Source organism: Monodelphis domestica, chromosome 5 (genome assembly GCF_027887165.1).
Source record: "Monodelphis domestica isolate mMonDom1 chromosome 5, mMonDom1.pri, whole genome shotgun sequence".
NCBI lineage: Eukaryota > Metazoa > Chordata > Mammalia > Didelphimorphia > Didelphidae > Monodelphis > Monodelphis domestica.
In genome coordinates, this window is record NC_077231.1 from 288,395,803 (window position 1) to 288,408,400 (window position 12,598).

Sequence of the window (12,598 nt, forward strand, 5' to 3'; positions counted from 1 at the left end):
AAAATCCATGGTCTCCAGAAGAAAATCATTGGACTACTAGTACCCATTAAGAAAAACATAAAATGACTATCGAAAGGAAGGAAAGAAGCATTTATTAAATGTCTACTATGCACTGGGATAAGTGCTTTACAATTATTATCTCATTTGATTCTCCCATCAACCTGGGGAGGTAGCTGTATTATCAGAGGTAAAGTGACTTGTCCAGGGTCACACAATAAGTATTTGAAGTTGGATTTTTATTTATTAAAAAGAGTAAAAATTATTCTTGTTGGAAGATTAAATGAGTACATACCTCAACATGTCCACTGAATGCTGCATGATGTAAAGCTGTCCTGCCAGCTCTATCAGATACATTTACATTACTCAGGAGAGGAACCAAAGCTTCAGCACATTTAACAGCTTTGTTTGCAGCAGCTATGTGTAAAGGAGTTTGCCAATTTTTATCACGGGCATTAACATCTGCTGAATGTTTCAACAATACCTGGACAGCTTCCTGAAAATGTGTAAATAAAAATGAGTGAAAAATTATATTGTGGTTATAAAAATATACAAACATGCATTGAAAAATTAATGTTCAATAAGTTTTTTGGGGGGTTACCACCAAATACTTATTCATCAGTATACTTTAACAAATCACAAAAAACTGAAGGCTCTTTTGATAACATAGTACACACACACACACACACACACACAAAATCACACACAATTATTTGAACATGTGATTCTACCATTCAGGGAACCTAAGATTCCTCTCTTGATATTCCTGATTGCTCCAAAACAAAGTGATTTCTTTTGTTAATTCTTGTTTACAGGTATAAAAAAGTAAAAACTGTTTAAATAAATGACACAGCTTTCTTACCTATTCCTCAACTATAATTTTGGTTCTCTTATACATTAATCCTCAAAATTTAATTCAATAGGTAAGTATTTATTTAGGTGCTAGAGATACAATTAAAATAAAAGCAAACAGTTGCTACTCTCTCTCTCTCAGATAATTTGGCAGAGGGGAGAGCACTAATGGAAAAACACCCAAGCGAAGATATTTTAAGTGTTGGGGGTAGAGGTACCTCTTGTGCAAAGTCACAGAGTTAGGAGACAGGAATGTCTCAAAAGGGGACCAGCAACTCTGGTAGTTTGGATGGAACTTGGGAGTCTGTGAAGGGCTGAAGTGAGTAGGGAGAGAGAGGCTTGTAAATGCTCAGTCAAGTGTACTTCTGTTCAATTCTTAAGAGAAATCATTCTAATTCAGGAATCAGGGGAGCTGGATTCATAGCCTGCTCTGCCACGTGCTGTGTGACTTTGGAAAAGTCAAAACATCTGCAGGTCTCAGCTTCCTCACAATAAAGTGAGAGAATTGGGGAGATGATCTCTTTATGTTCTACATTATCTCTACATTCATTATTCTAAGATTTTTATGCAGAAAGAGAATGGTTAGGCTCGTGCTTCAGAAACATTATTTTGTCAGCTATTTAGAAGGCAGGGAAGACATAAGCATTTATTTAGGGTTCACTATGTGCCAGGTACTGACTATGCTAAACTCTTAACAACTATGATCTCGTTTGAAGCTCACAATAAAGGCAGGTACCATTATTATCCCCATTTTTGAAATATAAGAAACTCAAGCAGACTGAATAAAGTTGGAGAAGAGGTGGTTTTGGAGGAAGATAACAAGTATTGTTTTGGAATGGTTGAGTTAGAGGTACTTAATGAACATTTAGGAAGCAATATGCTGTGGGTTGGGTGGGAGAAGGGAAAGAAGGAGAGGAGATGGCAAAGAGGGAAGAAGACAAGGAGAAGAAGAGGGGGGAAAGGGACAGAGATCTTTCACATATTATTCTGGCTTTCATTCACTCGCTGTCCCAAGCAAATAGGCTTGACAATTACTGTTCAATTTTATTTATACTCTGATCTTGGGATGCCTATAGCACATTTCCTTTCTCAGGTCTGACAACTATAATTCTTCTATTCCTATAAGTCTTTACCCAGATGCTACTCCTCCTCCATGAAAGCTCCCTCTAATTTCTTCTAGCTCAGTCACCTGTTTTATTCTAAGTTATTTTCCATCCATCTTGTAGTACGTATATTTTTCCCCCTGCATGTCCTACTTTCCCTATCAAAATATGTTTTTTGAGGGAAAGAACTGATATTTTTCATTCTTTGCACCATACACAACAGGCTCCTGTACATTTTTATTGTATCATGCTCTGAATTTATTATTGTTACAATCCATAACCTTAAATACAATGTAGCTTTATGGAACTATAAAACTAGAAGATGGCATCAGAAACCATCTAGTTCATTCCCTTACCTTTGTGATGAAGATGCTAAGGACTGAGATGTCACAGATCTTGGCCAAAATCTCAAAGTGATAGAATAAGGTTTCTAATACTTTACCCACAACTTAATCTGAATAAATTTGCAAAAATATGTGATGTAGTAGAGAATGAAATCATTGAAGAACTTTGAATAAGAAAGTTATAGGTCATATCTTCTTGTTTTTAAATTTCCTGGCACTTGTCCCTTTACCAGGACTTTCTCAGTTATAAGAATTTAATGATATTATTAATTAAATGAATAGCTAAGCCGCCCTCCCCCCCCAGAAGCAGAAATTTAGAATTATAGAAGAGCAAATTAAAAAAAGTAGGCCTTGTGGTCCATCACTGAACAACAATAATTTCTTAAGAGCGTGACAATTTCCTAGAGAACTGTGACCAAAGGCTACCCTAGAATAGAAATGACCTCTATTATCTTCACCAAAGGAGCACGTTCATAAAAGAGATGGCGTGAAGCCGGGTACCTGGATATGCTGCACATGAATGACTTAAAGTTTTCTCACTTGTAGAAAGAAGATGAGAAGTTCTTTAAATAAGCACCCATGTTTTGTTTTGTTTTTGAGGATATGGCCACTATGTAAAATTTCTTCAAAAATTTTGCTACTAAAAAATGTTCATACCTCACTACAAGATGCAACTGCTCTGTGCAAAGGAGTCAGCCATTTGCTGTCTTTGGCATTAACTCTAGCTCCTGTAATAAGAAAAAATTGAAATGTTTTTTATTAAAAAGATTATTTACATAAAATTTCTATAGCAAAAGTAATAATGGATTTGTTTTTCAGACATTATGGTAAAAAAAATTAAATCAATGAGAGTTGCAAACAAATGCATAGTTACAAAGTATAAACTATCATTTTAGGTTATGGATAAAAATATTTTGATAAGGTAGGAAATACTTATTACTAAGAATCGCACTCTCTCTCTTCCTTAATATCTTCCCTCTATTGTAAAATAAACCACCGTAAATTCCATTTGATTCATTTTTGGGATTTAGAAATTAAATCCCTGGCGACCAATTAAATATATTCAGTCCAATCATAAAATTAGGTAGGATGTTAGACCTTCTACTTATATTTCTATATAATCTTTTGCTAAATTTCTTATCACCTTCCTCTTCTTAAGAGACAAACCAGACAATAATAAAAACAAAACAGAGCAGATGCTGTTCACATTACCACATGAAATAATTTAACCCAATAATTCACAAAGAAAATAACTCTTTCCTTAAACCACTTCAAGAATTTCTTCAAAAATTTAAAGAGAAACTTAGAATCTCCTAAAAAATGAGACAATAAAATGTAGGCAGGCAGGGATACTGCTTTAACATGACACTGCTTCCACAAGTCCAAAGGATACCTGGACTCATGGGTATCTTAGGTAATGCCAAAAGAGTCTTTAAAAAGTCAAGAGAATGAAAAAATGAAATTTTAATATCAAGTAGATAACAACTCAAACTTGCTATAAAAATTTTTTGCTATATGTAACCTATATTTTTTTATCTGAATTCCAAAATTTTATCTTCCAAACAAATATTTTACATTTTGTAAATTTATATGCTGAAATGAGTCTGCAACAATGTTTTTAAAAATACACAGACAAGGAGGCTTTGTGACAATAAAAAATATGTTGTCAAATCAGTATTTATTCTGCTTGGATTACTCACCAAATTTGTTTTCTGGTTGTTTTTAAGAAATTAGTGAATATCAATTCAATCTTGGTTGACAATATTTTTCCCCTTTACTTCCTCATGTAGCATGGTACCTAGCAAGCCAGTTTTAAATGAAGACAGTGGCTTCAAATAATAGAAATATGTATATAACAATAGCAAAAAGATAACAACTTTTCATTCTCTCAGCTGAAAAAGTTAACTGGATTTCCACAACAATTTGAGAAATAAGATCTCCTGGCATAAAACAAAAATCAAGGAAAAGTCATAGTCATTAAGTCACAGACAAGATGAGAATGAAGCCTAAACTCCTTAGCCTGACATAGAATTATCTCCACAATCTGGCTGTGACTTAACTTTTCACTCCCCGTTTCAATCAAACCAAACTCCCTTCTGTCATTCTTACCTCTTGGCCCTTCTGTATATGGAAAGATACTATGTAGCTCCTAATATAAAGTCAGCTTGCTGAATATATGATATAAGACCTAGTTCAAATACCCTTGCTTCAGTCTTTCTTGATTCCCCTAGTCAAAAAAGATCTCATTTTTGTAACTGAATATAGCAACACCCTATCCATAAATCTCTCTATAAATTTCATTTTATTCTTGAATAAAATATATATGCACTTCTGGTCATAGATCTATTTTATGTTTTATTTCTGCCCTCTTTTACATGGGTATCACTCAATATGTACTGTTTTAGCTTTATCTTAGATAAACGACTCCCTGTGACTTTTATCCTGTAAATCCTTTTTAATAATAACAACAAAGAAAATATGTTGTGGATGCCCAAGGTAATTTAATATACTATTCATAATATTCTCAAAGATTTATTCATTAAATGATTCTAGCAATACCTTTTGCCCCCAAAAGTTCCAAATTAAAATATGCATTTTGTAACTATAATTATAAAATAAAAATTTTATTTGTCATAATTATTAAAACTCTAGACATAAAATTACAAGAGAATAATGAGTAATGAAAATTACAAGAGAATGTGAGACATTCCATAATTAAAAGAAATAATCCAGTAAGCCTTCATATGCTCATTATTATTTGCACTTATCATAAAGGTCTGAGATAGAGTTGATACTTTATTCTTAATGAAATAAGTTACAACTTAGAAAATGTTTAACATAATATAATAATCAAATGCAAACTTAATTTCAATGTCAAACTTTGCTTGAACAGAGGTTTGCAATATGTGGCACATCATCCAGTCTAAAAATTGATTCCACAATGAATTCTCTATTTTGATTTAAAATGAAAATGTTTTCCCACACAAAGGTATAGGGAGAGAATGGCAGGAGAATCTTACAAGCTCTCTTGCTAAAAAATAGCTGTATATCTTTAAAAATTTTAGCCACTTAAGCCAAATGATGAAAAGGAATGGCTAGTTGCAATATAAAATATTTACTTTTCTACTGGCTAATGACAATACAGTTTCCTTTTTAAAATAATAAACTAATCTATGAAAAGCAAATCTTTCATCAGACATGACTTTTTTCTTCCATCAACTTCACAAGTTACACTTTTCCAGAAACTACTGACTGATCAATATTGCCAATTAGTTCATTTGAAAATCTTCCAAATAGAATAGTAACATAAACAGAGGATAAATTTATATTGGAAAACAGCTTTAGTACTACAATGAAGGGCAATATAAAATTTGTTTCTGTAGAACATTTATGTTACTCCATGAAATCCTAGCAAGTATGATTTCTAAACAGCTTGATATTTGTGCTGCAAAAATGCAAATACACATAACAACCTGGTCATATAATCACGCAGATAATGATAAATTAAAGGGTAACAGAAGGTTACAAGGGAGGTGTTCTATGAAAGGATATAGAAATCAAATGAAGGTATGCAAATATATCAGACCATCTATTGGGAACTGGTCTGACTTTAAATGCTGTGCCTCTGTGGTGATTTTAGAAACAATCTGATAAGTTGAGAAACTGCAAGAACACACAGTGCTCAGTCTGAAGCACAGTTTGGGATAACTGTACAAACACAAAAGTCAATGTCCACCTAATCAAGATGATTTTGAATCACTGAAGAAATTAACCTATAATGTTACAAGTGTATACATGCTTTTCACAGAAGAAAAATATAATTGTGACATAATTGGACATGTACTTACTACTTAAGGCGCCATTAACCACTTGGACCTTATTGTTTAATGGTGTATAATTAGAATTTTGCTCCCCAGGACTCGAAATCCCAGCATCCTATTTATGTGTTTACCTATGTCCTTACGTACAGAGGATATATTTTGATGTAGCCCTGCCCTCTGGTTCTCTTTTTCCAGAGAATGTAGTTTGCAGCGGTTGGGTAAGTACCAGGCAGGAGAATTTCACTCACGTGGTTTTTATTCAGGCTTTTAATTTTGTTCTTTTATTTTTTCTACAAGTAATTATTAATAAACTTTATCAAATATAACACTTGGAATTATTGGATATTAAATTTAATCTTACAATGGAAATAACTAAGTAATCTTGACTACACTAATAAAGATAACATAAAGCTTTTTTTGGTTTTTAATTCTGAATAATAACTAATATTACTGAAACAGCAGCATTAGAACAGAGAACCTGTTCTAAGTCAGGAATACTTCTTTCAAGTTCTGTCTGAAAGAAACACTGGGCAAAACTCTGGACAAGTTGTTTAAACTATACAAGTACCTCAGATAACCATAACTTTAAGGTGTTATTAACAAACATTTCCAAGAACTTATAAATGCCAGGTACTATGCTGAGCCCAGGAGATGTCAAGAAAAGCAATAAGAAAAGTACATTCAAATAGAGAAGACAAAAAGCAAGTAACTAGGTGATACAAGATAAACACAGACTGGATGGGAGTTGCTAGGCCATAACTGTTAGAGATAGTTTCCTCATGAAGATGTCTGTATATCAGTGAAACCACAGACCTGTGTAAAAAACAAAAACCAAAAAAAACAAAACTTAATAGCAACAATATTATCTTCCAGAATTTGTTTCTAATAACTTGTTCTTCTAGTCTCAGTCCACAGGGGATATAGCAAGCATCCTAGTAATCCAAGCCATAAACTAAGCACTGGCTTTTCTCTTCTCAAAGTGTAAATAATGTCCTGTTTTGGTTTCTTATCAAAAACAGTGGGACAACAGCCTTAGGTCTTGTTTCAAGGGGGAGGAGGAGAGAGAGAACTTTCCATTATCTGACCTTTATCTACCAATCTGAGGAAATAATTCCCAAATTTTATTTCTAATAGGGAGCTCTAGAAAACAGTATCATGTAGGTTTTAGAAAGGATCATACACTTCAGACTAACCATGAAACCAAGAAACTCCAGGCTTGAGATAGTGATTTTCTACAAGAGTTGTGATATTCATTCTGAGCATTAAATATGAATATTTAAAGAGGCTAATTTATCATGCAAAATATTTTGGAAACTGCCTGTGGTCTTGGCTATAAAGTTGATGGTCTACAAATGCGTATCTTAAGAGTTACTCTTATAAGTGATTTTCAGAAAATCTAAAATTTTTAACAGATAATAAAAATATAAGGTCTATAAATATTTTAGGAAGCAACAGTAAGATATAAAGAAAATATACAGAGTTTATAGAAAAGAAATAGATTAAATAAATTATCTGCATGTTAGGTTTACTTATTGGCTGTGGGGTACAAATAAAAGAATTGAAGCTAAGGCAAGCTGGAAGAAAAAAGTGAGCATTTTCTTGACTATACTTATTACATTTTAAAAATGATGTCCTTTATCTGCATTCCTTGGGACTAAGTAGGTTATGGACAGAGACCAAAGAAAATACATTTATCCATGATTTTCCCTTCTCTGTAGCAGTCATCTCTTGCTTTTGTTCTGGATGAATGTTTCGGTCAACTGTTCTGAGTTTCTGTATTGTCTCCTCCATCTCTAACCCCTTTTTAACTACCGCCTCATCTTTGCTTCTCAGATTTACATATTTTTTGTGTGTGTTTCTCTACATAGGTTTTACTTGTCTATTCCTTTAGAGACAAGCAGAGTGGAAATTAAAAGAAGGCAACAAGTGGTACTTTCAGATGCAGAATAGTTCCAATTAAATGAACGACCACAGGGTTAATACAGGGTTGAGATTATGAAGAGAGGGAAGGACAAATTTGGGAATAAATGAATTAGGGAGTTTTGAGAGACCGGAGTTATATGTCAAAAGTGAAGAATAGGTTTAATCCTAGTGAAGTGTTCTAAAAGGAAGACACTCAGTAAGTCATGGACAGAGACTGAAATTTTAGCCTATATATTTTGAAAGGCTACAAAGTTTCAGGTATTGATGAGAAAGGGTAAAGATATCAGATGAGGAAATTGAGGCCTGGGGAGCTTTATGTGACTTGCTCAAGATTAACATCACAAGTTTAGGAACTGAGTAAAAGTACCCTATGTCAATAAACTGGAAAATGAGGGGACTGGTCTTCAGTTGAGGAATGCTAAATAAGCTGTGGTATATGATGGTGATGTTATACTATTGTTCTGAAAGAAATGATAATCATAATGATTTCAGAAAGAACAGGAAAAACCTACATAAATTGATATAGAGGGAAAGAAGCAGAACCAGAACATTGTACCCAATAATGGCAATATTGTGGGATGATCAACTGTGATAGACTTAGCTACTCTCATCAATACAAAAAAGAAAACTTTTGAAGTTGGAAAGAGGATCATAGCATACTATGGTTTTTGGTTTTATTTTGGGGTTTTGTTGTATTTAATAGCTATGAGCAAATTGGAAATATGTTTTGCATGATAACATTTGTATAACCCAGATCAAATTGCTTACCAACTGTTATCAGCTCTGGAAAGGGGGAGGGAAGAAAGGAAGGGAGACAATTTGGATAATATAACGTCAGAATATAACTTACATGTAATTGATAAAATAAGATATCTTTACAAAAAATAAAATACCCCACACTCCCTCTTGAATCAGGGTTGGGAGGGGAGGGATGGAGGGAAGGAGAGAGGGAGGGAGGGGGAGAGAGAGAGCACGAGAGAGAGCTTTTCAAATCTAAATCTAGATATGGAGCTTGAGGAGCCTTCCCCATGAAGATAGGCTGATGGAACTGAGAAGGTCTGTCCTGGAGAAAAGAAGATTTAGGGAGGACAAGGATAGCTGTCTTTTGTATTTGAAAGGTTGTTACAGAGGCAACAGGCTTGTTCTTCCTGGTTCCATAGGATAGAACTAAGGGTAATAGAAGTTGCAATAAGGAGTATTTAGTGTTAAAGAAAAACTTTCTAAGAGCCAGAGCTATTAAAAAATGGAACAGGCTATCTTGTGAAGTAGTGAGTTCTTTTTTCCCACAGATCCTTAGACAAAGGATTGGCTGACCACTTATCAGGAGAGTTTTAGAGAAGATTTTTGTTCTTATATAGGCTGAACTAATAGGGTTCTGAGAGGCTATGATTTTCTGAAATCGCATTTCCTCTTTCATGGAAATCAGCATCACTCAACAAACTCATCAATTTTTAGGAAAAATTAGAATAGACTATAATTAGAATTTTCCACCCCCAAACTCTAAATCCCAGCATCCCATTTACATGTTTACCTATGTCCTTACATAGGGAAAATAGAAGTTTTGTGTAGCTCCGCCCTCTTGCTCTCTTTTCCCCTAATCAGTTGGGAAAGCTGACTTTATGCCAGGCAGGAGAATCTACACTCTCTTTTTGTTAGATAATTAGGTCTGAAATTCTATTTCTTTTATTTTCTTTTCTTTCTACTTCAAGTGATTATTAATATACTTTATAAAATATAATATTTGGAATTATTGGATATTTTAATCTTATAAGACTGAGAAAGGCAAACTAAAGTAAACAAAAGTAAAGAAAAATGAGTTTTAAAGATCTACTGTAACACATGACTTCTTTATGGGAGAAACAGTAGAAATGTTTAGAGTTTATTTTTAGATACTAATTACTCATCTATATAACACATTAGTTTCTTAAGTGAACAAAAGTACAACAAGAATTAATAAATTTCCATGGAAAGCTTTCTGTAATTGGAAAAAAGATAATTATACGAAAGCTATTTTATTTTTCATATACTGACATTATTTTCCTAAAAATATTAATAGATTTCTGATAGCTTCTATTTCATGTGATAAAATTTAGCTTATTTTTAATGCCATTTCAATTAGCTGAAAAGTATAGTGTTCTAGGCTATGTTGTGTGTCAATAATGCTAATTTCATAATTCCTCTATCTTGCTCCAATGAATGGGCAAGAAGTTTAAGTAAAACGACAAAATAAGATTAATGAGGAAAATATTAAAAGAACGAATAGCAAAAATGGGGTATTTGGGCATAATTTTAAAAATTATCAAAGTGCAAAAGACTCATCATTGTTGTTTTTTTGTAGTTTTTTATGTAAAATTCCAAATATCTAAATAATAGGAAACATAAAACATGATTTTCATATTCTATTAAATTTATTACTATTCTTTTCAGAAAGACCAGTTGAAATGAAAAAGACCTCAATCTAAACAAAAAAATCATGAAATGGGAGTAATGAAAATTTAAAATGTATGTGAACTTTCCTGTTCCAATTCATGAACAGCAAATAATATTGAGCTATTATAATCTAAGTAGATATAGTATAATGCTAATAAGGCTATATGCACCAACTGTACCCTCCCATGCCTCAACTTTGCAATCTTCTTTCCATCCTGGCTAATTAACTAAAATTGCTCTAAGGACATCAATGAACAATTTATTGACAAATACAGAATCTTTTCTTCATTTTTATCATTTTTGCCTTCTTTTTGGCATGACAGTGCTGAATGCCTCCTCTCAATTGCATTAAACCAGAAATGACTGTATCTAGAGATGTCTCTTGGAAGGTTAACTAATTTGTTAAATAGATGAGTAATCAGTTTAAAGAACCTGACCTATATTTAGAGGCTATGTGGGTGGTTATGGACTAGTATAACTTGTGAATAACAAAGTCTGATCCTCAGCGAGGTTCTTGAAAAGTGTAGCATTCAGTTAATTCAATAAGCATTTATTAAGCATCTGCTATGTCTCAGACACACAGCTCAACTAGAAGTGGGGGATAGAAAGACTAAAGGAAAACAATCTCTGCTTACAGACTTTCCGTTTTACCGAGTGGTGAATATGTGCAAAATATGGAGCATTAGGTAATGCTAGAGAGTATGGAGGCAAAGAGTGCTAATGCATGAGGGTATAAAGATGGGTTGAAGGAAAGTTGTAGAAGACTTTAAACACCTAAAGAATTTATAACTAATTCTAGAGATAATGGAAAGCCATTAGAGCCTACCTAGGAGGGGAAAATGATAAGACCTAATATTAAGGAATATCATTTGGAAAAATGTGTGGAGGAAGGATTAGAAATGGGGAAGGATGTGAGTCAGGGAGACTAGTTAGGAAACTACTGCAATAAATCCAGGCAAGAGACAAAGAAGGCCTTAATTATGGTGGTATGTGATGGGAGGGATGGGAATGGACACTAGGCAAATGGCTATGTGGTATGAGAGTGAGGAGTTAAGGATGACAATCAGGAGGAATGGCAGCACATTTGAAAGATAAACATATGAGCCACACAAACAACAGAGAAAGAGAAAAAAGATATATATGTATATATGAATAACCATTAAATAACAATGACAAAAACATCAGTGAAAGAGATGAAGGGTTGAAGGTCAATGAGACTGGTTCTCACTTTCTGGGGGTACTTTACTAGCTAACTTGCCTCATATATAATCCTATGAAATGGATATTCAAATTGTCCCTCTTGCTTCTGCAAAAGGATTTTTTTATTCCTTTTGTCCATTTTGAGTTACTCAATCAAGAACTAAAAGTACCCCTTAGTATGTTACTAAGAGTTCACAAGTCACTTACAAAAAAAAAAAAATGCACACTTCCCCCCAGTCCCTCCAAGACCACAAGCACCCTCCCAGGCAGTGCTAGACAAATTGGTAGGTTGTGATTGCTTCCTGTGAAGTAGGAGAGAGACAGGAAGTGACGTGGAAAAAGGGCTATAAAAGATGAGACCAAGGTCTCTCTAATTGGTACTTTGGTAGGACACTCTCTTCAGCATGAGCTCTGATGAAGACTCTTGGCAGTTTTGGCCTTGTGAGCTGAAGATTCTGTGTTTTTCAGCATCTCCTGGCTCTTCGGATTTCAGCTTTCTGATTAGGACCTTGGATTCTGGTAAGATTCACTTTCAGATTTGCATTCACTGTCTGGAAGTACTACGATTAAAACTTATGGGTATTTGTAGCTAGGTGATATTTTCTGCTTCTTTCCTATATTTTCCAATTTAATATCTCTACCTTGCTGTAAATAAAAGCAGCTAACAGTCATTCTGATTTAAGAAGTTAATTATTTTTTATAGATGGCAACCACAAAAATAATTTTAAAATTCTTATATTTGTCAAACCCATTTTTAATTATCACATTTCCATTCTCATTCTTAGGTCTACAGTTATCAAATAACAAAAAACAAACAAAAAGGAAACAAACAAAAAACCCCAAACTTTATTACTTGACATCACATTACAATAGGCTTCTGATCTGATGTCGCTATCACCAGGCTTGATTCTGTCCAATATTGTCTTAA

At 33.6% G+C, this 12,598-nt stretch overlaps 1 protein-coding gene across 3 annotated transcripts in view; it reads right to left on the bottom strand.

The window, feature by feature from the left end:
- The window catches only part of ANKRD28 (ankyrin repeat domain 28), a 198,939-nt gene that overhangs the window by 70,931 nt on the left and 115,410 nt on the right, over positions 1-12,598 (bottom strand). For all 3 annotated transcript variants that reach the window (XM_007505124.3, XM_007505123.3, XM_007505125.3), the window contains exons 4-5: positions 2,954-3,024; positions 293-493 (exon numbers count right to left, since the gene is read on the bottom strand). In XM_007505124.3, the coding sequence (XP_007505186.1) occupies positions 293-493; positions 2,954-3,024 (272 nt within the window). The remainder of the gene's footprint in view (positions 1-292; positions 494-2,953; positions 3,025-12,598) is intronic.